This window comes from Euleptes europaea, chromosome 16 (assembly GCF_029931775.1).
Source record: "Euleptes europaea isolate rEulEur1 chromosome 16, rEulEur1.hap1, whole genome shotgun sequence".
NCBI lineage: Eukaryota > Metazoa > Chordata > Lepidosauria > Squamata > Sphaerodactylidae > Euleptes > Euleptes europaea.
In genome coordinates this window covers 37,206,740-37,234,019 of record NC_079327.1, presented here as the reverse complement: position 1 = coordinate 37,234,019, position 27,280 = coordinate 37,206,740, and the positions used below count along the sequence as shown (strand labels likewise).

The 27,280-nt window shown below is 42.2% G+C and overlaps 1 protein-coding gene across 1 annotated transcript; it reads left to right on the top strand.

The window, feature by feature from the left end:
• The first annotated feature begins 266 nt into the window (after positions 1-266).
• Positions 267-26,469, top strand: ASMTL (acetylserotonin O-methyltransferase like). Its single transcript, XM_056861779.1, has 13 exons — positions 267-359; positions 4,515-4,646; positions 5,184-5,231; positions 6,503-6,567; positions 7,921-7,982; positions 11,703-11,811; positions 12,840-13,251; positions 15,838-16,000; positions 17,381-17,565; positions 18,612-18,744; positions 19,506-19,649; positions 22,666-22,788; positions 26,225-26,469. The coding sequence occupies exons 1-13, from the start codon at positions 267-269 to the stop codon at positions 26,440-26,442; spliced, it is 1,887 nt and encodes a 628-aa protein (XP_056717757.1). The 3' UTR covers positions 26,443-26,469.
• The last annotated feature ends 811 nt before the right edge of the window (positions 26,470-27,280 follow it).

Here is a 27,280-nt window from a genome sequence, read left to right as displayed (position 1 = left end):
ACTATTTCGCCCTAAGCATGTCCAACCCTTCGCTTTCAGGGCATTTCCCAGAACTGCAACCCACCAGTCCCGATCTCCCCCCCCCCCAACCACTCTTTGCAAAGAGCCTGGCTACAGCACGCCCCCGGAAAGGGAGGAGGGCTTCCCGTCCCCTGCAGCGACCTCCCTCGCCGTGCAGCCCGCCCCTGGGCTCGTCCCCGCGCGCCGGCATAAAGGCGCTTGGCTCTGGCTGGCGCGCGCCTCCCGCCGCTGCCCGCGCCGCCGCGATGGCGCTGAGCCCCGTGTTCCGGCAGCTGGTGGACAAGCGGGTGGTGCTGGCCAGCGCCTCCCCGCGCAGGCAGGAGATCCTCACCAACGCGGTGAGTGCGCAGCCCGGCTGCCAAAGGGCCCTGCGCTGGGGCGGGCAGCTGGCTCGGCCCTCCTGCGCCCTCCCGGCTGGGACGCGCCGCCAAGCCGCCTTGGGGGGGCTTTCCTGGTCCAAGGCTTTCCGTTTCCTTGGCTCCACCATCAACCCAAAGGGGAGACTGCAGCCAAGGGATCAGGAGGAGATTGAGACTGGGAAGATGATTCACAGCGGGTCGCCGTGTTAGTCTGTCTGCAGTAGTAGGAAAGGGCAAGAGTCCAGTAGCACCTTCAAGACTAACACAAATGTTTTCTGGCAGGGTATGAGCTATATACCCTAAATATACCCTATTTTCTGGTAGGGTATAAGGTCCAGTAGCACCTTAAAAGACTAACAAAAATATTTTCTGGTAGGGTAGGAGCTATATACCCTAAATATACCCTATTTTCTGGTAGGGTATAAGGTCCAGTAGCACCTTAAAAGACTCACAAAAATATTTTCTGGCAGGGTATGAGCTATCTGAAGAAGTGAGCTGTGGCTCACAAAAGCTCATACCCTGCCAGAAAATATTTTTGTGAGTCTTTAAGGTGCTACTGGACTCTTGCCCTTTTCTACTGCTTTAATTGTTCAAGGCTTTCTGTTTCCTTGGCTCCACCATCAACCCAAAGGGGAGACTGCAGCCAAGGAATCAGGAGGAGATTGAGACTGGGAAGATAATTCACAGCGGGTCGCCACAGTAGTAAAAAGGGACGAGGCAAGGAGGCGATGTGAAAGTCCTCTGCCTGAGACCCTGGAGATCCGCTGCCGGTCTGAGTAGACAAGCCTGACTTTGATGGACCAAGGGTCTGGTTCAGGATAAGGCAGCTTCATGTGTTCCCTGACCCAGGATGTGGTGATGGCTGGCAACTTGGAAGGCTTTAAGACGGGAGTGGACATATTCATGGAGGAGAGGGGTATTCATGGCTACTAGTTAAAATGGATTAGTTAAGAGGGGAGTGGACATGTTCATGGGGAAAGGGGTATTCATGGCTACTAGTTAAAATGGATTAGTTAAGAGGGGGGTGGACATAGTGATGGGGGAAGGGTATTTATGGCTACTAGTTAAAATGGATACTGGTCATGCTGCATACCTATTCTCTCTAGTATCAGAGGGGCGTGCCTATTATATCAGGTGATGTGGAACACAGGCAGGAGGGTGCTGCTGCAGTCGTCTTGTTAGTGGCTTCCTAGAGGCACCTGGTTGGCCACTGTGTGAACAGACTGCTGGACTTGATGGGCCTTGGTCTGATCCAGCAGGGCCTTTCTTATGTTCCCTCCCTGCTATTGTGAGCCTGAGTGGGCAAAAACGCATGGTCGCTTTAGCCTCTTTTATTCCGTTTCAGCCAGGATCGAATGCATGCATTTCACCAAATGTGCGTTCGATCCTGGCTAAATCCTGGCTGAAACAGGAAATAAAGGAGGCTAAAGCGACCATGCGTTTTCACCCAGTGAGCACCTGCTACTGTGTGTGTGGGGAAAAAAGTTGATTTATTCAGCCCTTGAGCTGGTAACCACTAATAAACGTTCTTGTGTCAAGTAGGGTTTCTTTTGAGTCGGACCTTAGTCCCTAGTTCTGGAACATATGATCAAGTGCCTCTATGAGCCTTTCTTTAACTGCTGAGTAGTCTCAGCTGGCACAGCTGACACAGCTAGGATTGGACAGCAATAGGGTTTCCATATTCAGAAGACTCCAAAGAAGGATTAAGCCCTGGCACTTCCCATATAGATTCATTTTAAACGTGCTGTTGGAGGAGAGTTTCACGGATTGTCTGGGCAGCCAAAAAGACAAGTCAGTGGGCTCTAGATCAAATCAAGCCTGAACTCCCTAGAGGCTAAAATGACTGAACTGAGACTATTGTACTTTGGGCACATTATGAGAAGACAAGAGTCACTGGAAAAGACAATAACGCTAGGAAAAGTTGAAGGCAGCAGGAAAAGAGGAAGCTCAACATGAGATGGATTGATTCAGTAAAGGAAACCAAGGCCCTTAGTTTGCAAAACCTAAGCAAGGCTGTTAATGTAAGGACGTTTTTGAGGGCATTAATTCATAGGGTCACACTAAGTCAGAAGCAACTTGATGGCACAATTCACACACACACTTCTCTTGTAAAAAATCACCGACTAGTGTCAAGGTTATGTTAGGTTTGCTTTCCAGATGCCCCTGGAATTATTTTTATGCAAACAACTGCCTTTAGTAGTTTGTATTATCTAAGTATGAGATGCACTGTATTTCCATGGCCATATAGGGCTGTGTATGGAACTCCCAGCATCTGTGTTGGGACTAGTTGCTTTTCAACCTGTTCATCAATGGCCTGGAGTTGGGGGTGAACAGCGAGGTGGCCAAGCTTGCAGATGACACCAAATTATTTAGGGTGGTTAAAACAAAATCAAACTGCAAAGAGCTCCAAAAGGATCTCTACAAACTGGAAGAATGGGCATTAAAATGGCAAATGAGATTCAATGTGAGCAAGTGTAAAGTGATGCATATTGGGACAAAAAATCCCAACTTCACATATACACTGATGGGATCTGTGCTGGCAGCGACAGACCAAGAAAGGGATCTTGGGGTGGTAGTGGATAGCTCAATGAAGATGTCAGCCCAGTGTGCAGCTGCTGCGAAAAAGGCAAATTCCATGCTGGCCATAATTAGACGAGGAATAGAGAATAAAACCACTGATATCATACTGCCCTTGTACAAATCTATGGTGAGACCACACTTGGAATACTGTGTACAGTTCTGGTCACCACACCTAAAAAGGGATATTGCAGAGCTTGAGAAGGTGCAGAAAAGAACAACCAAAATGATCAGGGGGCGAGAGCAACTGCCCTATGAGGAGCGGTTAAAACGCTTAGGGCTGTTTAGCTTGGAAAGAAGCCAGTTATGGGGAGACATGATAGAGGTCTATAGAATTATGCATGGTATGGAGAGAGTGGACAGGGAGAAGCTTTTCTCCCTCTCATAATACTAAAATGCGGGGTCAGCTGCTGAAGACGGAGGGCGAGAGTCAAAACAGATAAAAGGAAGTATTTCTTCACACAACGCATAGTTAAATTGTGGAACTCCCTGCCCCAGGATGTGGTGATGGCTGCCAGCTTGGAAGACTTTAAGAGGGGAGTGGACATGTTCATGAAGGAAAGGGGTATTCATAGCTGTTAGTTAGAATGGATACGAGTCATGATGCATACCTGTTCTCTCCAGGATCAGAGGAACATGCTTATTATATTAGGTGCTTTAGGACAGAGGCAGGACAATGCTGCTGCAGTTGTTTGTGGCTTCCTAGAGGCACCTGGTTGGCGACTGTGTGAACAGACTGCTGGACTTGATGGACCTTGGTCCTTATGTTCTTAGTTGACTATACTATGCACAGGTTACTAAAATCAGAACTGGTCATGGTGGTAGGTACTGAGATAAAATGGATCCCCAATGGGGAGAAAGTTGGAGTATAAAGGAAGTAACGAAATAAAAATCCTAAACCCACTGAGAAATAAACTTCATTAAAATCAGCTAGATTTACTGCCAGTTAAGGTCAGGACTGGGTTGCATATTCATGTCTTTATACTGGGCAGAAGTGTTTTGAAAACACTTTGAACTAGTGTTTTGAAAAATATTTTCCTTTTCTACTTTCCTCATATTTTGCAATACCAAGCACTTTTAAGGATTCATTTGTATAGTTAGTAGGACTTATTTTGAAAATTTACACTGCCATCCTAAGCCCTTCCCTTTGAGTTCCACTGAGTTCAGTGGGTTTAAAAGATGGTAACTCTGCTTTGGATAGCACTTTAGGCCTCAGCATTAGCTATTCTATTCTCCTGATTGTCAAATTCATGTGCTTCTACTGTGTACATCAGGACTTCTGCTAGAAGCCTGTTGTGTATATGTAGATCATTTGCCATATTGCCTGTCGTTTGTTGATCTGTATTTTGCTAATATGGCCTTAATTGCAGCTTCTGTAATTCTGAATTTAGTTTGGTAAAACTAGTAGCTTGATAATTATCTAAGAATGTAGAGTCTTTAATTCATGTTGCAACACAACAACCCCGACACAGGATTGAGCTCAAGTCTCTCTACCAGGGTCTTAAGTAGAAAGCATTCGTGTGCACCAGCAGCCACTGAGTTTCTCATCTCTTACAGGGCCTCCGATTTGAAGTTGTTCCTTCCTGGTTCAAAGAAACACTTGAGAAGTCATCTTTTGCAGCACCTTATGAATATGCGGTAGAAACTGCAAAACAAAAAGCCCTGGAAGTGGCTAACAGAATGCACCTGGTAAGCCTTTTATCTTCGTTGTCCAGTTTGGTGCTTCCTGAATTGGGGTCCAGCTAAATCCATTTCTCAGGCTGATTGTTGCGTTGATTATTTTTTCCCTATCTTTCTACGTTGGGCAACTGCCAACTAGGTAATAGTCCTTGCTGGGTGATCTTGAGTAGTCCACACGCTCTCAGCCTAAACTGTGTCACAAGGATGTTGTGGGGATAAATTACGATAATGCTAAGTATTCTGCCCAATGCTCATTCCAGAAAGGATGGAATACAGATATAGTATAGCATAGCAGATTCGTAATTTGTCATGTGATAATCACATTTTAATCTAACAGCAAAGATTCCTGGTAACACAAAATGGGCAGTTGCCAATTTTACCTGTTTTCAGGATGCTTTGCTCAGAAGAGCGGAGCTTATCATAGTTGAACATGGCAGGAGAGGCGGTCCTACAGGTATGTGGGTCCAGTACCTTCAAGGGCGTAGTTGGTTAAGGGAGAGAGGAACGCTCAAGTAAAATACACTCTCTTTTTGTTTGTTTTTGCAGAAACATCTTAGAACGCCAGATATCGTTATAGGAGCAGACACTATAGTTGTAAGTTATGATATAAAGTAATAGCTGATAACTAGATCAATCTTATTAGCACTCTGTGTTTTATTAATAGTGTCATACACAGTAGAAATAAGGTATGCTAGACTATCTAGTTTGCCTTTAAATTTCAATCAGTAGTAGTGCTAGATAGCATAACTAGCAAAATCCATGTTCCTTAACCTCATTTCCTAAGGTAACAGGAATGTATTTTCAAACAAAACACTTGCAAGGAAGAACGAGCACATGAGAGTAGTTAAACTTTAACCTTGCCAATTTTTGACTGGCTGGGGGGGAAATAATTTAAAATTGGTGGTGGTGATGGGGCTTTGCAATGAAGTAATCACTAGGCAGTGAAAATGTACCCAATTCTCCTTCAACTTCCACATGCCCCTACATTAATATTACATGAGAAACGTGGGGTTAGGAAATCCATCTGATTCTGCCCACAGAATTCACAAGGATGGAAGTTTCCTGTTGCTTAGGAGTCTGCTATCAAGACTGTCAAGTATGAGACAGAATTGGTTGTGCTTGTTGTACAGTTACATGAAGAGCAGGACAGCCTGCTACTGCATTGACACTACAGAGCTGAAGAAATGGCCTTCGTTTCAAAAGTAAATATTTAATGTTGAAATAACTGATAAAACCTTGAACTCACACTATCAGTCTCAGAAGGGAAGTACTGTTAACACTTCTTTATAGACATATTTCGACAGTGAATGATCTAGGGAAAAAGTAATAGGAATATATCTCTCCATTTCTTTTTGCCAGATGTTAGTGGTACCTAATATGTGTGTGTTAAGTGCCGTCAAGTCGCTTCCGACTCATGGCGACCCTATGAATGAAAGTCCTCCAAAATGTCCTATCTTTGACAGCCTTGCTCAGATCTTGCAAATTGAAGGCTGTGGCTTCCTTTATTGAGTCAATCCATCTCTTGTAGGGTCGTCCTTTTTTACTGCTGCCCTCAACGTCCCCTAGCATGACTGTCTTTTCCAGTGACAGCATTAATTCCATAGCACAGCATGAATTCGAAATATTTTTGAATGTCTGTAGTTTAATTTTACATGTGATCTTTGTGTTGATAATACATTATTCACAAAATATGGAATTTTATATTTGTGTATCTGTTTGTTGAGATTCTCTTCTTGAGGAATACCTTGATATTCAGTGCTATAGGATTTATCAATGGGAAAAATGAGTATTGTTATACATATGTTTCTGCACACGTGTTCACTAGTTGGAGTGAAGCAGTTATGACAATGTTATTTCTATTTCAGACAATAGAAGAACAAATCTTGGAAAAACCAGTGGATAAGCAAGATGCATATAAAATGCTTTCAAGGTTTATATTTTTTTAAAAAAATGATTAGAAAACCAAATGTGCTTTCTGTGTCACTGCTTATATGTAAAAATCTCGCCATGTTCAATGTACTAGTTTCATTATGGTTTTGCATTTTAGATGTAGACATTATTTCCATCTAGATCCAAGAGAATAAGTTCATGTATTTACTTCAATTTGACTCAGTTGTGCTCCTATACCAGTAGCAAACAATTAAACCTAAGTGTAGCACCATACTGCTCTCTATAAAGTCTGTGCACAATAGTTTGATTTTTAATAATTTACGATGAAGTTTTCTCTGAAGTACATTTCTACTTATGTCTGAACCTTTTCTTTGCTATATGAAGTCAACTGACTTAATGTAACATTTTATATATATTTGACTAACTAACATCCCATTCCTGAGCCTCAAGGACAAAAATCCTTATGAGGCCAGGAAGGGGCTGTGCTGGCGTTCATGCCCCCTGCGCCTGCACCCGTGCCACTTATGCTATCCAGGGCAGCACAGACGCTGGCGGGGGGACCCCGGTCACCATTCTCTCAGCAGCACCTTCCAGGGACACCAGCTGGACTTTCTGCCAGAGTCCCTGGGGGGGGGGCATTCCCAGGGCATGCCGGGGGTGGAGCTGCCAGTAGACAGCTTCCTGACCCCTTTCAGCCCGGTATGCTGACGGAGATATCAGCATTGCTGGCGCAGCCTGTTTTCAACGGGGCAAAATGCCCCATTTAAAAATTTGTAAAACCCACAAAAGGCTTTTTAAAGCCTTTTGGCGGCCAGGGAACAGGTTTGGAGGCGCTGCGGCAGCGCCTCGGCCATGCTATCCTCAGCCACCGAAGGCTCAGGAATGGGCTGTAATTATACTAATGTTTCATATTCCATTTGGCAAGTCCTTTCCATCCCTTGACCCAAAGGTCTTGAGCAGTAAATGGGGAGCCTTTATTTCTTTAAGGAAAATATGGGGGAGAGATACTTGGCCACTGCTATCCATCAGCAAAAAGGGGACTGTTTTATCTTATGTTATGGTGACAGATGATTTGATTAAACTAGGAGTAATCCATTGGTTGCTATAAGAGTTGTATTGAGGGTATTCCATTTGGGAGGTGTCATGTTGTAGCAGTGCACTAAGTTGTTCTGGTTTCTTGGAAGAAAAAGGTGCTTTCATTTTTTATTTCTCTGAAAGGAAGATCTCACAGTAGACCTGATGCATGTGATTATAAAACTGAATAGCTTGTTAACTTGGCAGCGTTATTCAAAATGGACAAAACATGCTTCTTAAAAATGCATGTACTGTATGAAGACCTTATTGATAAAACTGGTGTTTGTTGTGACTTAAATAGTTCTGTTTCTCTTAATAGGTTGAGTGGGAAGGAACACAGTGTCTTCACAGGTGTTGCCATTGTTCACTGCAGCTGTAAAGGTAATTGGTGAAAACTAGTGTAAATGCTAATGACAAATCAAAATTTGCATTCATTCTGCAGCCAACAAATGGTCAATCTGCATGAGAATTTTTCCTGAGCTGAAACAGGTGCAAATGATTCTCTCTTCCTCCCCTGTGCTATTGCTAGGATTAACCCCTTCCACCCCAGTGCTGTCATAGGACGATCTATGACATAGTAAAGAAGCACGAGGTTCACTACTATCTATCTCCTCGTGTTACAATGGTCTTCCACGAGTTTTCCATTATAGCACGATATTCCTTCAATTGCGACACATAAAGTGGCTTGTGGACTCCTCTGTAGGACACAAGGGACAATGCCATATCTATAGTACCAAATAACACTATGGAAGAATTGGGACAAAGTCCCAGCCTTGAGACTGATTTTCGTGTGTCTGGTTTGTTAATAAGAGTTTGTAGAATAAATAGAAAGCAATGTAGTCAAATAATATAGAGAGAACCAGAAGCTGGAACACACCAAAGCTGGAAATATCACAGCAGTGAGAGACTACTTTAGGAGCCACAGATGGTGTTGGATGTACAGCAGAAAGTTGATGGAGATGCTCAGAGAGTTTGTTAAAAGGCCTCTGGAGCCTTGCCTAAGTTTGGAGCCATGCCTAAGTTCATGGGTTAAGCTAAGCAGGGTCAGCTCTGGTTAATATTTGGATGGGAAACCACCAAGGAATATCAGGGTTGCTGTTCAGAGGAAGGCACTGGCAAACCACCTCTGTTAGTCTCTTGCCATGAAAACCCCAAAAAGGGGTCGCCATAAGTCGGCTGCGACTTGATGGCACTTTACACACACACACACACGAACTCCCATTTAACACAGGTGGAAAGCATCTATTGAGCTTGCCAGTTAAACCTTTATGTTGCCTATGGCTTGATTTTACAACTTTTGCATAGATTCCAGTTTCACAAATCATTAGATCCAGAACATAGCCTGTTCTCTTCTGTTTATCGTTCCACAAATTTCAGATAATTCTCCTATTTCCCCCAAATACATGCCCTCCAAATTCTTGTTAATGATGAACACATTCATGATCATGCAAGAGAACACAAACAAACTGTCAGAAATAATTTTAGGCAAGGTTACGTCAACCTTTCTTTAACAGTATCACATGAATAGTTGATCATGACAGTTGTAATGGAGAAGAGCATTATAAATGAGTTACTGTGGGCAATTTTCTTGGCAACTAACGTTTCCAAAGGCTGAGATCCAGAGCCACTAAAGGATGCCTGTACATACAGCTGACATGGAGGAGAATCCTCACTTTCTATAGTGTTCTGTCAGACACAGTCCTGATAGAAGTATCTTCTTGCAGTGTACTATACTAACTATTTAGAAATTGCAAATTTAAAAAATGTGGGCTAGATCCAAGTTCCCACTAACAGAAGGAATTAATCAGCGAGGATCTTTCCCATTTTTGCCCCTCCCACCGAAAAGCCACTGCTGACGGTCCGGAGAACCTCCCCCCTCCCAACAGCATGCCATGTACCACAGAGAAGCTCAGAAAGGAAAGAGAAATGAGCAAAATTGTCCCCCCCCCCATTCTTGCAAAAACCTTTGCTCCATTTGCTGAGTTTGCTCTGCTCACACACTGTTTGTCGGGGAGTTTGCATGATCCCCCATTCTAGTGCCACATAGCTTATTCAGGAGAGATCCCCTAATCAACTGGATTGGCTTCTATGGATCTGCTCCGGGACAGAGAAGGCAGGGAAGATATCAGCTGGCACAAACACCTTCCATTTGCGGGTGTTTCGATCAAATTCAGTATCCTCAGATAAACCAGATAAATAGTGTTTAAATATTTTATCTAGTAACCCAAAGTGAAACCCCTGATCCAGAGAACTATGAAACTAGTTTATGTGCCCAAATGGACTTTGGAATTGTGTTTCTCAAACAGCCAACTCTCTGTGCCAGAAGGCTAAGCGTTTTTGAAACCAGGGCTTGTTCCAAAAACCGTTTCTACTGTGGCTTGGAGGCTTATGGTTCAAAAGAGGGAAAGGTGAAACACCTGCCTGGTTCTACATCTTGTAGGCTATTTAGATAGAATTTGAAAAGCCTTTGGAGTAGATTGCACAGGGGTGGGGGGGAGGGGTTAACTTGAAATTATACATGCTGCTATCGAAAAGTATCTAGCTGAATTGCCAAATTAGGAGCCTCCCAATCTATGAAATGTTTGATGCATTATATCTTCTGCTTCCATTTGTATAAAATTCTGGTTTTTGGCCAAGGGACCAAACCTGTGTATCGAAGCCATCTTGATGACAACGTGGTGCCATTTTTAAATCAATTACATGCAAAGCCAATTTGGAAAAAAAATGCCAATTTGGAAAACAATCTGAATGAAAGAACAAAATAAAGTGTAACTAGCTGGAGTGGAAATTGTGAATGGACACAAAATATGACTACACCAGGGGTCCCCAACATGGTGCGTGTGGGTGCCGTGGCGCCCACCAAAACTTTTCCTAGTGCCTACCAAGTGTTTTTAGAAAATAGATGGGGCCAGGTGGGGCTTTTGCCCTGCAAGATTTCTGATTGGCCATTAAAGATTTGATTGCTGTGCAGATTTTTTTTTAAAACATTGCTTTGGCAGTAGCGTGTTACCACAGCACAAGGATCCTCACCATGTGTCTGAAGGTAAGCTACAGCAGCCATTTTGTGGCAGCACCCACCATGCTATGTCATAATTCCAAAGGTGCCTGAAGACTCAAATAGGTCAGGGACCCTAGGAACTATACAATGTCTGCACTGTTGATGGGGCACCGAAATCAAGGGGGCAACTGTAACTTACAAATTCACCCATACTCCAAAAACCATGGAAATAATAAGTTGTACAACTTAATTCAAAGTGCCTTAACACTTTCTTGAAACTGGTTTTTCATGTTGCAACACAACTTTCATTCTGTAAGCCTACCTGTATTCCTCGATGTGAGAGGAAATCCTCCCTCCTCTTCCAGTCTGAAGATGGTTAGAGTGTTTGAAACAAACTCCCACACTGGTACATTCCTTTTCATGTATGGCTCAAGTCCTAATCATATCCCAATCAAATAATATTTTGCTGGGAAGCTACGCTAACTGTGCTTTGTACAGATATGACTTTCTCTTGAGATCAATCATGGTGCTTGTCTGAGTAGGAGCCAGTTATGGAAAGCACTGCTTTGTTAACCTGTGATGTCATTGTATCATTTCCTCACTTCCCATTCATAATGCATTTCTTTTTTTACTATTAAAACCTTGATATATATCATTTATAGGTAATGCATTATAAGGAATGTTCAAGTGACAGTGCAATCTTAAGCAGAATTATACTATTCAAATTACAGCCGTTGACTTCAATAGAAAACACCTCTAAAAAGTGCTCCAACTGCACTTTTTAAAAGAAATGGAAACCCTACCTGAAGCTGTTTTTTTTTTGGGGGGGGGGGGAGAAGACAGAGTACTGAATCAGCATTCAGTTCATATCATTTCATTTGCCGAGGGGGGGGGGAACTTGCAGTTTAAGGATGTCAGATCATGTGTTTCATTTTACTTAACATTATGGGGAAGAAACGTTGACGTGGGACTCCTGCTGTTATTGGCAGACACACATCCTCTGTAATGTAGCTGTGGACTCAATTTAGTATGGTCTCAAGCTCCCCTTGATGTCTAAAATTAATATCTTTATGTCAGTTTTTATTAAGGTTTTGCTTTTCTAGATACTCAGCTAGAGACTGAAGTGAGAGATTTCTATGAAGAGACAAAAGTTAAATTTGCTGAACTCTCTGAGGAACTCTTGTGGGACTACATCCACAGCGGAGAGCCAATGTAAGTACGATAACTGGGTGTACATGACTGGACTTAAATGCATTACTTAATGGTTCTACAAAGTTTATATTGTGAGGCACTTCATGTACACTATGCAGAAGCACTAGTGTGATATGCAAATAAAGCATGTAGTCATAGCCTGAGAACATAATATTGTAAAACATTTTCTGCTAGGTCTTTAGCAATAATGGAATTACGTATTTATTGAATTCATTTACACCCCGCTGTCACCCCTTACAGCTAGTCTCACTTTTAGATGGAAGAATTAGCTTTGAGACTATGTTTGAGTGAGAGGAGAGGGGTACGGGGTCTTTTATACCAACATTTACAGTGATACCTTACCAGCTAAAATGCCCTTTTTTAAAAATAAGAAGTGTTTTTGTGAATTTTAATAAGTTTATTGGAAATAACTGATTTTGAACACACATACATACAAAACCCGAATCTTACACCCGAAGCATACAAGAGCCTAAGGAATAAAGGAGAGGAGGGGGTTGGACACGTCGATAAAAGGTTGTTGAGGAGTGATATTCACCTTTCCTGTAGAGTACCAATGTCCAAGATAACAGCGCTGAGGCAGAGAAATGACCAGCGTCTCTCAGAGAGAAAGAGAGAAAGTCTGTACTCACAAGCATTGGGTGTGTGTTTTGGATCCAGAAAACACACACACACATTTGAATTATGACTGGGGTAGTATTTATACCCATAAATGAGTCCTGAAGCCTGTATGCTAACTGGAGACACCTCACAGGATTGTTGTGAAGATAAAATGGAGGCGATGTAAGCAGCTTTGTATCCCCATGAGGGACAAAGGTGGTGTAAAAGTGAAGTAAATAAATTAATATTTTGAATAGTGTCTAGAATTCTAGCTTTGAAATTGGCTCCATTAATTTCCTGTCTTAGTATGTTTAGACAAAGCCAGGAATATATATAAACATTTTAAAAATGACACTCATTCTTTGAGTCCAAGACAGCTTTATTACTCTTTTTTTCTTAATTATTATCTAAATATTGTTTCTTTTCCTTAGGGACAAAGCTGGTGGATATGGGATCCAGGCTCTTGGGGGAATGTTAGTGGAATATGTGCATGGAGATTTCTTGAATGTGGTAGGATTTCCTCTGAATCATTTCTGCAAAAAGTTATCGGAACTATATTATCCGCCCCCAAAGCACACCATCCACCATATAAAGCATGACTCTATCCCTTCAGTAGAGACCTTTGAAATCCCAAGCGATGGGGAATGTGACTCTTCAGATAATACATCGTGCAAAGGTGCTAAGAAACCAAACAACAGCGGAATTATCCATCCCTCAGGAAAATGTATAAATGGCAGCGGCAATTGTATTATGCCTGTGGACAGTCAGAATGGTGTAAAGGAAAACACAACACAGTTCCCACCTAAACTTGTGCAACTACTGGATGGTTTCAAGGCATCAAAGGTAACAATGTTCATGGGTTTGTATATTTTTCAGCCACAAATTCATAGTCTGATACATACAGTTCTTACAGCCCATTCCTCAAATGACGGCGCAGCGGCACCTCTTCCTAAGCCGATTCCCGTATGCCGTTAAACCCAAAAAAGCCGTTTCGCGGCTTTTCTTTGTTTAACTGGGGCCTTTTGCCCCATAGGGAACAGCGAGGCTGCGCCTGCTAAAAAGCAGGCGCAGCACCTCCGTTCCCAGCACCGGCGTACCAGGCCGAACTGGGATAGGGAACTGCCTAGCTGGCAGCTCCTCCTCCTGGCCAGCCCCTGGAACACCCCCCTGTGCCAGCGCGGCCTCTCTACACCGTGGCCTACGCCACGGTGTAGAGAGGCCGCACCAGTGGAGGGGCGAGGCGCGGTCCTACGTCGCTCGGCCACCGGCGAGACTGGCCTCGCCGCTAGCGTAAGTGCGTGTAATCGCGCGATTACACGCACTTACGCTGGCGGCGAGGTCACGCCGAGGCGAAACCTCAGGAATGGGCTGTTAGTGGCCCAGATACTTTGACTGCATTCAGATGGTGCAACAAACCTGTTTGTTCATGATAGGCACAAACACAACTTGTTGCCATGCATGTGGAACTCGCCCCCCACCCCTTGTCTTCCCTCATGTGTGGAGAGAGATCTCAGGCTTCTGGATATTAGAATCCTCAACTCAAACTCCAGTTTGCTGGGATATCCAAACACAGCCGCCTAGGTAAATTGGAATTTGTTTCCTTCCCACCGTCCATTCAATTACGGTTTAGAATCCCAGTTTGGGGGACGAAAACAAACTCAATTTTTTCCAGGCATCCACAGTCATACACTACAGAAACTGAAGTTAGAGCCGCAGCTTGAAAAATCAGGAAGCCTTCGAACTCTTTCTGTATGTGATATGGCAAGAAGGCAAGTTTGTGCCCGTCATGAACAATCAGGTTTATTCATAATGTCTGAATGAAACCTTTGGGGAAGTCTTACAGCAGAGGATGGAAGGTCAAAAGTAAGCGTCAATAGATATGGTCATTTTCATTTCTTTTTTATTTTGTATGTTGTCATTGTTGGTCCATCTCATTTCATTGTTGTCATTAGTGATTATTTTTACGTCATACTTATACCTTTTATACATAACGGACACAAAATAATGTTAAAATGTGTTGAAATTAACAGGAAAAAAATTGGAAATAGAAAAAATAACTGGTAGGAAAGGAAAATAAAGGTTTGTGTTCGTTTGTTACAAGGGTGAAATGACATTGAAATGGAGAAATTGAATTGAACCAGACAGCTGTTGAAGTTTATTCTCACCCCTTGCATCAACCTTCCCTCTGCTAGATGTAGCATATTCCTGTTCATGACATACTCTCATGTGGCTCTAGACCTCTGCTCCCAAGGCTCAGACCCAGTTTCTGCCCCCCCCATACTTACCTCCTGTTTTCGCCCAAACCAATGGTGAGGTGAGATTCACAGGGCATGAATTTTTCAGGGTACTGCTGCTGAAATTCCAACTTTTCACTGCTCAAATAAGTTCCTCATGCTCAAAAGCTGTTGTGCAAAAAAAAAAGTCTTCTAGCTCCTGCTGCCGCCCAGTGTTACCTCTACAGTGTTCTTTTCCATCAGCAGGGGCTGAGTGTGATTTATTTTGCTAGGTTACAGATGTGGTGCTGATCAGAAATGACACGTTTGCCACTCAAGCTGGTCGGCTGCCCTCACTAAACCTCTGAGCAAGCAGAAGGTTCCTTTTTCAGACTTCTTGAAAATATCTTTTATTAGTCTATCCTGAAAAGATACCGTTGCACAGTACAATTTTACTTTACCACATCTCAGTATGTTGCATGGTCTGTGACACCCATTTGTGCATCTCAAAAATTTGCCTGGGGCAGGTCTCCCACTGGGGCCACTCAGATGGCAGAAATGTGTTGAGGTGGCTGGTTGAGCCGGGGCTAGCAAACATTTTTCCCTCTGTAGTATCTTTTATTTGATGACCAAAACAAACTGCTCCAGCAGCAACAGCACAGTTCCATACATTTTGGCTTTCATGTGAATTCTGTATGCATAGTCCCTCATCTGTTGTGATCGACAAGTATTTGAGCGGGTGCACTGGCATGGAAACTGGTTTAGTCTCACTGATGTCAGAGGAGCTGAACCAGCAAACGTAGACATTATGAGATTTGTAGTGGAATCTGGAAAAGACAGTCATGCTAGGAAAAGTTGAGGGCAGCAGGAAAAGAGGAAGACCCAACAAGAGATGGATGGACTCAATAAAGGAAGCCACAGCCTTCAATTTGCAAGATCTGAGCAAGGCTGTCCAAGATAGGACATTTTGGAGGACTTTCATTCATAGGGTCGCCATGAGTCGGAAGTGACTTGATGGCACTTAACACACACACACACACAGTGGAATCTTAAGCTGGGTTACATTCTTGGAAGCCCGTTCACTTCAATGGACTTGGAAAAGTATAACTGCTTAGGATGGCACTGTTAGTAACTTATGAATCATTTGATTTTTTTAAAAAGGTAATGAGGTGTTTGGGTTTTTCTTTTAGTAATGAATACCATTTCATGTCTTCAGGCATTGTTTGTGTCCAGTAAGTTGAAAATATTTGATCTTCTTAAAGAGAAGGGTGCCATGACCTCTGTGGACATTGCAAGTCGAGTGAAAGCCTCTGTGCGTGGCACAGAAAGGCTCCTGGATGCCTGTGCTGCTCTTGGCCTACTGGAAAAAACCCATCAAGGTGACCTATCACTCTGAAGCATTTTGGGGAGGGGGCCTGGGCTTGATGTGACACCATAAAGCAGTTGGTTGTTAAGTAGAATATTGGTTCATAGAACTCATGAAAAAAATGCGACCATAGCAATCTCATTATCTTAAAAATGCTTAGAACTTGCTACTTTCTAAGCTATGTATTTTTCTATCTCAGAAGAAGGGAGAAAAGGGAACTAAACAGTCCTTTTTAGTATTGCTGTTGTATTTGACTGTAGTGGAACAAGGATTCTGTTTACAGGTAGATACATATAGTATTTTTAATTTGATATGTGCAAGCAGTCCTAGCTGTCTTTGGGCACACTGACGTAAACCTTGTGTCAGAACTGGCAAATCGTGGATAAATTTGGAAGTAATTTTGGGGGTCATGGTGGCACTTTGTTTTCCAGCTTCTGTGATGTATAAGAACTGGTGATCTACCAGCTAGTTCACGCAATGTATATATATCAATGCATATACATACCTGGCAACTGGTGAAATTACTGGTATAGGGAAATAAAACATATTGTGTACATTGGCTTAATATACATATGCCGTGATCATAGGCTGAGTAGCCTTAGGCATTTTGGTGTGGTTGAAAAAATAATGACATGCTTCTGGGTTTTGTGGCTTTCTGCCTGGCTCTGTGATGTATAGGACCCAAAAGGGCCTCCCTTAACAACATCATCACTAAATTGTTGCCAACTAACTACTCTGGTCTTGGTGCCCTCTTCTCTGCATCTGGATGTCAGGTCCCATACTTTAAGGCTGGCACTAGTCTCCAGAACTTGCTTCTCACGGTTAGGGGCAACTTTAGCAAGATGAGGCGAAGTGTGGTAGCTGCCTCAGGTTAATTTGCCTTGATGGGTAGCAGAGTAGGAGACCAGTACTTAACCCATAAACACATCCAAGCAGATTTTCTCTTCACTAAGTCTCATGCAAATGAGGATGCACAAGAGTAGAAGGTGGTCGCATTTCTGCCCCCAAACCCAAAAATACCTTGCTCAACCCTTTACCCAGTATCCTATAGGAAGAGGTACCTACATGTTTCTAGGATACATCCCATGGCCCCACTGGCGCAGAATGTACATCAATGGAGGTTTAAGTACAGTAAAACGGTCACTCTAAGGACTGTACTTGTTGTATTGCATCTTTCAGTAGCAAGGATATGTACCAGCTGATCATAAGACACAAAGATAATATTTGGTTTCAGTTAAAGTCAGCACGGAGTATTGATCTGTGGACTTCAACTGTGCTGCTGCACCAGAGTCATACTTTTTAACTGCATGTTTCTAACATTAAAATACTATTAGTTTCTTCTAAAGAAAAAAAAATTCTAATGTCTTTCATATTTCTTTTGCTGTGTTTCAAGGTTACAGCAATGCAGATTTGGCAGACTTGTACCTGGTGTCCAACAGTGAATCATCCCTTCATGACTTTGTTCTCCACTGTGATGAACGCATGTGGCCTCTGTATACACGCTTGGAATTGGCAGTCAGAGAGGGGACTTCACAGAACCATTGCCCATTTGGGAAGAAAGGAGAGGATTTGTTTCAGGTAGTGGAGATGATGTGTTTTTTTGTGGGGGAGGGAGGAGTATTCAAAACCACTTACGTTCAAAACATACCAGTACTGCAAAAAACATTAGCTTGTTCTTGCCAAAATCATACAAAATGCAGCTGTATTCAAATTTTCAAATTTCAGTACCTTTATTGGCATACCATCAAGCAGTCGATCAACTAAAACCAACCTCAGCTGTTTTCATTTATCACAATAAGCCAGGCGTTTACCACTGTATGCTCAGGAATTAGTTTTTAAAAGGCTTGCCTAAGCAATCAGCAGTATAAGAATGGGTCCTAAAAAATCTGTTTTTTGCAATAAACTTATGTGTACTGTTGATGTACAGTCCGTTCCCACCGCTAAGCAGTATTACACCTTTCTAAGTCCACTGAAGTGAATTAGTTAAGAGGAAATAACTCTGCTTAGGATGTCACATGTGCCCAAGTCCCACTAAAAAGGTAAACCTGTCTGGCTCGTGCCAAGAGAGATGGTCACCTCTGAACAATCAACCTGACAGTTTAAACATCAGCATTTGGCCATGTCATAAATTTAAAGCAATCGCCTGTTTCCTGATGTGTCATCCAAGAGTAAAGAGTAACACAGGGGGAGTTCCATATCAAATGCTTGCAAGCCTTCCGCTGTTCTCAGGCCAAGATGAAAAGCTTGAGACTGCACCTTTGTATTTCAAAGTGATCTGACTAACGGCTCTCAGCGATGTCAGATGGGGCGGGGGCAGGCTTGCTTCTTTTCGAGAACCATCTTTTGGATCATGTTCTTGATTGGCTTATACTGGTCAAGGGGTCAGTGGACCAGTTTCCTATCAAGTTAGTCTTCAACCAAGTTTTTCCAAGCATGGCCCAATATTGACACCAGTGAACCAGGTCCCATTTTGCTGCATCTCTTACCTGCTGCTTTGGTGCTTATGCTGATTTGAAGATATTGTAACCTGCCTGCCTTCACATCTGTAAGTGTATGTTAGGAAGCTAGTTTTGTTATTTTCATTGCACCTGCTTATTTCATTGCACCTGTTTTTTTCCCTCCAGGATTTCTACTATCAAAGTACAGAAATGAAGCAGCATTTTATGAGTGCCATGGACAGTATTGCCAAAGTGACAGCAAGAGATGTAGCCTCAGCGTTTGATCTTTCCCAGTTCAGAGTTGTATGTGACTTAGGAGGTAGGCATGCCTTCAAAAACCTCTCTGTCCGTTGACAGAAAATGTTGTCATCGTAATTACCATCATGGCTGAACCTGAGATTCTCAAAATAAGCTTGTTTTTCTGAGTGTGGTAACATTTCTCTTGTTAAAAGCTGGGGGCGGGCAGGGGTGTAACATCGTACAACTTTGCTGGGGATACAGTTAGAACTTTTCCTGGGTTTTGTCCATGTACGCAAGATGTTCTAACAGTGCAGTTCTAAGTTCAGTGAACTTGACTTAAGTGGACTTAGAAGGGTGTAACTCTGCTGTGGCTTGCACTATAAATTATGTAAGAGTTTAGGATAACTTGGGGTACCAAGGCTGAAACTGTCAAGGAGGTTCATTTTCAAAAGATGAGTGCTGTCTATCCATTAAATGTGTATCATGCCCTCTTTTTCATTGTATCCTTGCAACAACTCTACACATGAGCTGCTTTCTACTGAATCAGACCCTTGGTCCATCAAAGCCAGTATTGTCTACTCAGACCGGCAGCGGCTCTCCAGGGTCTCAGGCAGGGGGTCTTTCACATCACCTATTTGCCTAGTCCCTTTAACTGGAGATGCCGGGGATTGAACCTGGGACTTTCTGCATGCCAAGCAGATGCTCTACCACTGAGCCACAGCCCCTCCCTTCCAAAGTAGGTTAAGCTGAGAGACTGGGATTAGACCAACGCCATACAATGAGCTTCATTCCGTTTTAATTAGACTTAATAGAAACTCCAACGGTATGAATATTTTGCAGGCTGCACTGGAGCTCTAGCCTATGAACTCATTGAGATCTACCCGGAGATGAAAGTCACTGTGTTCGACCTTCCAGATGTCATTTCAAATATCTCCAGCTTTCAGCCTTCAAGACAAAATACAGCGCAGATATCCTTCTCATCAGGTAAACATATCTATGGAGCATTGAGCATCATGGTACACATAGATGTGAGGTTACTCCTGAGGCAAACCTCTTTATGCTGAACCTTCATCTTGATTGCCAAAATGCTCAGTTACTTATGAAGGCACTGGTGAAACTTGGTATCTGTGGTGAATGTTTATGTTTCAGGTCTGCTTCGCACATTATTTTTACACCTAATGCATTGGCATATTCATCTATTTACTATGTTTATATATTGCCTCTTCCATCATGGGGAAACTCACAGAAACTCAAGGCATCATACATAGGGGTCCCAAGTGGTCTCCTAATCAATGCATGACTCATTATGCTGCATTATGCATCTCTTAGCCCTGTGCTTATTTTGCCTATTTACTTAGGAAGTATCTCTCCAAACTGGGTAAGTGGGTAACAACATGACACATGAGGTTTAGAGGGAAGTGATGCATATTACAAATCCTAATTTTACATATATAGTAATGGGGTCTGAAGTAGTGGAGACTGACCAGAAAAGAAACCTTGGGGTCATGTTAGATAGCTCAATTAAAATGTCAACCCAGTGTACAGCAGATGAGAAGAAGGCAAATTTTTGTCTTGGGGATTATTGTAAAAGGGATTGAAAGTAGAACGGCCAGGATCATAATGCTCTTGTATGGATCTGTGGTACAGTTGCTTGTGAAATACTGTGTACAGTTCTGGTCACCCCATTTCAACAAGGGACATTGTAGAATTGGAAAAGGGGGCAGAAAAGAACAAACATGACCAAGGGGCTGGAGCACTTACCGTACAAGGGAATGCTAAAGAATATTAGAAAAAGTGGATGGAGGTAAATTTCTCCCTCTCTCAAAATACTAAAATATGGAATCATCCAGTGAAGCTGTAAGGTGGTAGGTTCAGGACAGACAAAGGGAAGTACTTCTACTTGCAATGCATAATTAACTTATGGAATTTACCACCACAAGATTTTTATTTTGTATTAATCATTTACATTTTCACAGAAACTCAAGGTAATTACAAAATTAGAAATCTGCAAGAAAGAGTCTCCAAGGAATTGCGGAGATCATTTAAGTTTATCCTCCCCTACCCTGAAGGGCCAACGTAACCTCTCCCCTTTTCCTGCTTCCATCTCTCCTTCCCACCCACCAGCTAAACCTACCTTTATTCCCCACCCCACCCCAGTCTTCAGCTTTCACTCTTTTCCTCCCACTGGCACCCTTTCCCTGGGAAAAACTCTGGCCAAGTTGCATGGTGTTACTTGCTTGGCCAGGCTGGTGCCGGCTGGGCCAGGGAACCTATGTGGACTTGTGAGAACACTTCACGTTCTCCTGTATCCTTTTTCCCTTCTCCTGGCGGTCACCATATTCTCATATTTCCCTGCTCCCCTCTTTTCACACCCACCCACCAATTTTCTTATCTGTTTTTCATCTTCAGCTGTATTATCTGTTTACTTCATTTGTATCCCATACTTCTGCACAATGGGCACCCGAAACCGCTTATATCACTCTCCTGCCCTCTACTTTATCCTCACAACAACCCTTGACCATTGAAAGCAAAACACTAAACTTAATTAGTGTTTTCAACTTTCTTTGAATATTTCCACATGTCCCAGAGCTTAAGGGTGTGTGTGTGTGTTAAGTGCCGTCAAGTCGCTTCCGACTCATGGCAACCCTATGAATGAAAGTCCTCCAAAATGTCCTATCTTTGACAGCCTTTCTCAGATCTTGCAAATTGAGGGCTGTGGCTTCCTTTATTGAGTCAATCCATCCCTTTAGGGCTGTTGAAAAAAAAATCAGTAAAATTCAGATTCGGCAAAATTCGGCCGGTTTTTATTCGGGAAATGCCGAAGTCCAAACCCCCCCGATTCGGATGCGTGCAATTCGGCACGAGATTCGGAGTTCGGGAAAAAATTCGGCCCTTTAAAGCCATTAAAAACACATTTGCGCCATTCTGGGGGGGCAGAGGTCCCAAAATTTCAGTGTAGCTTCAGGGGACCCTTCTTGTAAGAACCTCCAAGTTTTGTAAAGATTGGGTCGGGGTCCCGAGATATGGGGCCCAGAAGGGGTCCCCCCCAAAATTGCCCATTGGAATAAAGCCATTAAGAACACATTCGTGGCTTTCCACGGCTTCGGGGTGGCATTTTTGGAGGTAGAGGTCCAAACATTTCAGTGTAGCTTCAGGGGACCCTTCTTGCAAGAACCCCCAAGTTTTGTAAAGATTAGGTCAGGGGGTCCCAAGATATGGGGCCTGGAAGGGGTCCCCCCCAAAATTGCCCATTGGAATAAAGCGAATAAGAACACATTTGCGGCTTTCCACAGCTCCAGGGGGGCATTTTTGGAGGTAGAGGCCGCGGGAGGATGCTGCTCACTGACAGTTATGCTGCTGATTCTGAGCCCCTGAATTTGCCAAATTTATTCGGCGCCCCCCGAACTCACCGAATTTGGCTCGTCGTTTTCCCGCCTTTTTAAAAATTTAATTCCATCCGAACTGAAAACCGCTGAATCGGTGGAAATTCAGCTGTTTTTCGGTTTGGGATGAACCGAATCGACAGCCCTACATCCCTTGTTGGGTCTTCCTCTTTTCCTGCTGCCCTCAACATTTCTTAGCATGACTGTCTTTTCCAGTGACTCGTCTTCTCATAATGTGACCAAAATACGATAGCCTCAGTTTAGTAATTTTAGCTTCTAGGGTCAGTTCAGGCTTGATTTGATCTATAACCCACTGATTTTTTTGGCAGTCCACGGTATCCATAACACTCTCCTCCAACACCACATTTCAAAGGAATCTACTTTCTTCCTATCAGCTTTCTTCAATGTCCAGCTTTCACACCCATACATAGTAATAGGGAATACGATGGCATGAATTAACTTAATCTTGATTCTCTCCCCCAAACAACATCCCTGCTCCCTACACCAGGAACTTTGACTACCAGGTTGCTGCTAGGATATCCAGCTTGGATATAAAACTACTGCTGTGAAAATCTGATCGTATATGTAGGCACTAATGAAAATGTATTTTCAAACAGGTGACTTTTTCAAAGATAATTTTCCAGAAGCAGAACTTTATATTCTTTCACGAGTTCTACATGACTGGTGTGAAGAAAAGATTCATATCCTTTTAAGTAAGCTGTCTGCTGTTTGCAAGCCAGGTAAGAGCTGTGGATTTTCCTTCATTTTTCTTAATTCAGCACTTAAATAGTAGGTTTACTGGCAGCACTGGAAAAATTTAGATGCCATTAGGAGAAGCCAAAATTTAATTTCCAAGTGTTTTTCCATTCTCCTTTAAAATAAGCCTTTCCTCTTATTACTGCCTTTGCTAGCTATTTAGTGAAAGTCTGTTCCTCAGAGATTTTGGGAAGAAATAAACATGACAGGAAGCAATGGTTGTTACTCCAAATGCTAGCCTTGTGTTGAGATTCCCCTTTTTTAAGTAATGCTATTTTTCCCTTTGAAAAAATTTAAATATTGTGATGTATTTTCCAGTTCTGGATAAAAAGAGGACAAAGCTAAGAACTAACGTTAAAAATAAATAAGTAAAGCATTTAATGGGTGGAAAAGAGTGGGGGAGATTTACATTAAAGGTGTTTTCGAGCTTTATTTCTACATTTTAAACAGCTACGTGCTTTTTCACACTGAAGTGACCTAACAGTGTTCAGCTGCTTAAAATCAGAGATTATATGACAATAAGTTACAGCCTTTTTAAAGTGATGAGGGCATTGCACAGGGGGAGTCCATCACTGGCCAGTGATGTCATATGTAGATGTCCTCAGCTCTCAAGCCAGCAATGCAGATCTTGGAGAGGAAACTGTACAGTCCCAAGGAGAAAATGTTGCGATTGGCAAAATAGTATTCCTTCACAATATCTGCTTATAGGGAGGAAGACGTATTCATTACCTGCATTGTTTAATGACTATGCTATCTGTTCTGAATATTATGTATTGAAAGGCAGGATAAAAATGTTCTAAATAAGTAAGAACACCACCAATGATTTTTAAAAAAACCTGGAAAAGGCCACCAAATAAAACACAAACACTGAGGGAGAGTTAATCAAAAGAGGAGATTTCCTAACTAAAACGTTACTGAAAGAAAAAGCCTGATATCTGAGGAAAGGAGACTGGAAAGCAATACCATGAATTGAAAGGCTCTCAAACTCCCTTGTGCATGAAGAAATGGGATCCTGACATAATATCTGGATTCAAAAATTGCAGGGAAAGAAGCAAATCTGCTAGCTCTGAAAGGGAGGAACCCCTTCCTGTAGATTAAAAAAATGAAATTAAAGATTTGAAATTAGAGAATAGGTTATTAAACAATTTTTGTTTCCCGGACTTCCGGTGGTGCTGCTGGGGAGAGCACTCCATTTCCCCAGGCTGTCCTGGGAGAAATCCAAGTTTGCGTTATTTCTGGGGTACATAGATACTCCAATCCGACCCTTGCAAGTGGGTTGGAAAGCAGGAATTCCCTGCAGCCCGCAAACGCGGTTTGACCTCCTAGGTACTCTGAGGGGGCTTTTTAAGCCCCTCGGAGTCCTGGACGCCGGTCCTGCGAGGGCACTAGGGAAGGACATCGCCAAAACGCAACTTAGGCATCAAGCTCCACCCTCCACCACCTTAATACCAACATAAGGACTACATAAAGAAAAGAACCTCACCTCTTGACACCCAAGTGAGTACAAAAGAACTCTTCGTCTACTTACTGGAAACTTGAACAGACGGGGGGCTGATAAGAATATTTCTGGGACCCCCATTCCTCCTTAATCCGAACTGAAAAAGTTTGATCTGAGTTAGCCATCGGGATTAGCGACAGGAGCCTTATCAATCCGATCAGCCTAAACCATAATAAAGAGTCGGAAGGATACCTTTTGATTGACAAGAACTATCACCAATGGGTCCAAGGGAAGGGGAGGGTGATTTTTCTTCCTGATTTTCCGGCGAAGAATATCCTGCCACGTTTGCAGTAAGGGAGCGCCTGGAACGGAAGACCCTCTATAACAACCTATCTATCATCGGAACTAAAATAACAGGAAGTAGTCGTAGGACCGATTACGCGTCGCACTCGAGTTACTTGGAAATCATTCCTGAAGGAACAACCATCGAGAAGAGGCGGTAGAAGGTCCACGGCACTAGCAACTTCCTGTATACTTCCTGATCAGCCCGACCTAGAGCGACCGAAAAAAACTCACTGGTATTTCAAAACTTTAAAACGCAATTCTAGAGCCAATTTCGACTCTTTTCAATCCGAAAAAATTATAAGGCTGATGTTTGAATTATTATCTTTTAATTAGAACTTTAAAGGCCCTGTCTGTGGACATGTATTTTACCAGCTTTTTTTGGCTTAATACATAGCCCTGCTCCTATGAAATCAAAGGGAATTTTACAGAATTCAAACATGGAAAAAAAAATACAGGACATGCTTGCTAAACATTCTGAGGCGACAATTAAACAATTAAAACAGATTTCAACACAGATGGCTCAACTGATTTCAATGATGACGACTCTTGACCAATCATCACAGGTAGGCAATCAGAAGTTGGATCTGGTTATAGAAGACATAAAAGTCTTGAAAATTCATACGATGACCACAAATACAGACATACAAGCAATGGACTCTTCTGCCCAAAAAGTCATGGAAGAATACAAGGATACAAAGAAGAAGACAGAAGTTCAAGAAAGCAACCAGCCGGCGATAAAGAGATCAGACATACAAGAAATAGACTTTTCATTTAAAAAAGTCATGGAACGACGTGTGGATATAAGGAAGAAGAGAGCAGGTCAAGGAATACAGATTGAAGCCACGATGGAGATGAAGCCCAGAAAGAGTTATTTTTGGATACGTATCCTGTCTGAGGAAATGAGAGAGAACAAAGAAATCCTGTTCCCATACCTGACTGGCCTATTTCAGTTACAGAAGGAAGTATTAGACCATGGTTAAAGGATTGATTTAAACATGATTGTTGGATCCAAAGGCTTTGATAGTGTGGACGGGTGGCATGGCTATTAATGATGTAGTGGAATTAAGATTAAGACATCATTTTGGGAATAAAGGGCTAGAAATTCTTGAGAAAAAAGACTGGATTGTTAAAATGTTTGAAGTGGCAGAAATGGCAAAACTCACAGCTATTCTAAATGAAGAAAATGACGTTCGGTTTCTGGGGGAATGGGGGGCGTGGATGCATTATTGTGAATATGAGTTAAAATTGGGAAGAATGGAAGAATATTTTCTAATCTGATCCAGAGGATTATTTCTGGTTTTTTTCATAATGAATAAGCATAATTATATTTACTAACAGATTATGGTTTTTTTTTATACAGGATATTGATAGTTTATTAAGATTAGATTAACTACGACGAGATGAACTTTTTATTAAGAGGAAGATAGAGGTGAAGGGGAAGTCAAAATTTTCCATTTCTTTTTTTTTCTTTTTTTTCTTTATTATATGTTATGGAACTATAACAACTTTAGGTTAGAATTGAAATTTTATATTGTCATAGATGTTGTTTAATGCAATGGAAAATTTTTAGTATAAAATCCAATAAAATTTATATTAAAAAAAAAAAAACAATTTTTGTTTCCCTTTTGGATATTCAGGAAGTGCTTTGCTAGTGGCAGAAACTGTGCTGGATGAGAAGCGAACAAGTCCTGCTCGAGCTGTTTTACAATCTCTCACCATGACGGAAGGCAAGCAAAGGAGTAATTTGGAATACCAGCAGTTGTTGGAAAAATACGGATTCACCAATGTGCAGATTAAGATAACAGGAAATCTGTTAGATGTAATTCTGTGCTTTAAGAAAGTGTCACCCTATTAAATTGAATGACAGATATTTGAACAAGCAAACCCATCGGCCCGAATTAATATACATTTTTCTATTTGTGGTCTGAGTTTCCACTAAATACTTTTGTGTTACAGCTGTGTAAAAAACCTAATTCTGCTTCTGTTGATTAAAACAGCACTAAGAAAATTACCAACGATTTTCTTTCTCCTCGGTGCATAAGGCATTGCAAGCCTTATTGTATGGCCAGTGATCATTTCTGGTTGTAGATTTGTACTGCTGACTTCTCATTCTTAATGGTTTTCTTTGAGAGTGCTCTTTGAAATTCCAACTTACAAAAGGGAAACCAGAGACCAAAAAGTTGCATTTTTAAGTGCTCAGAGATACAATCCCAAAGCTCTTAACTCACAAACAGCCCTGCTGATTTAACTGGAATGGCAGATGTGCAAACTTACTCAGATTGTATCTATACAGAAAAGGGAAGGGAAAGGATCCATTGTACACCCAGGCTAGTCTTCTGTTTACTACCGGCAGTAGCAAGTGCTATGCAGTTAGAATGGATGGAAAAAACTTGGTGAGATCATAAAAGAAAAAAGAGGAGTTTTGATTCTTACATTAAACCCACCTTGCAAGTGCTAGACTTTGGGAAGCTGCTTTCTGGATATCCTTTGAAAACTGGACCTCAAGTGATTTAAAAACAATTCCTATAGATAACGAGATTAAAACAACATGCATTCTTTAGAAAGTACAAGCACAAATTCTCAAGACTCCATCAAATGGTACAATATAAAGATAAAGTCTGCTCCTTGTAAGCTACCCACATGTTCAGGGCTTGTTGGAATTCTTCATATACTTAATACGTTTTGAACTGGAT

What these genes read in the sequence shown, in the direction of transcription:
- ASMTL (XM_056861779.1), top strand. Translation starts at nt 267, where the DNA reads ATGGCGCTGAGCCCCGTGTTCCGGCAGCTGGTGGACAAGCGGGTGGTG. An exon ending in TAGGAGCAGACACTATAGTT is followed by an intron (nt 5,232 to 6,502) that starts GTAAGTTATGAT and finishes TTTCTATTTCAG; the next exon opens with ACAATAGAAGAACAAATCTT. An exon ending in ACTGGAAAAAACCCATCAAG is followed by an intron (nt 16,001 to 17,380) that starts GTGACCTATCAC and finishes CTGTGTTTCAAG; the next exon opens with GTTACAGCAATGCAGATTTG.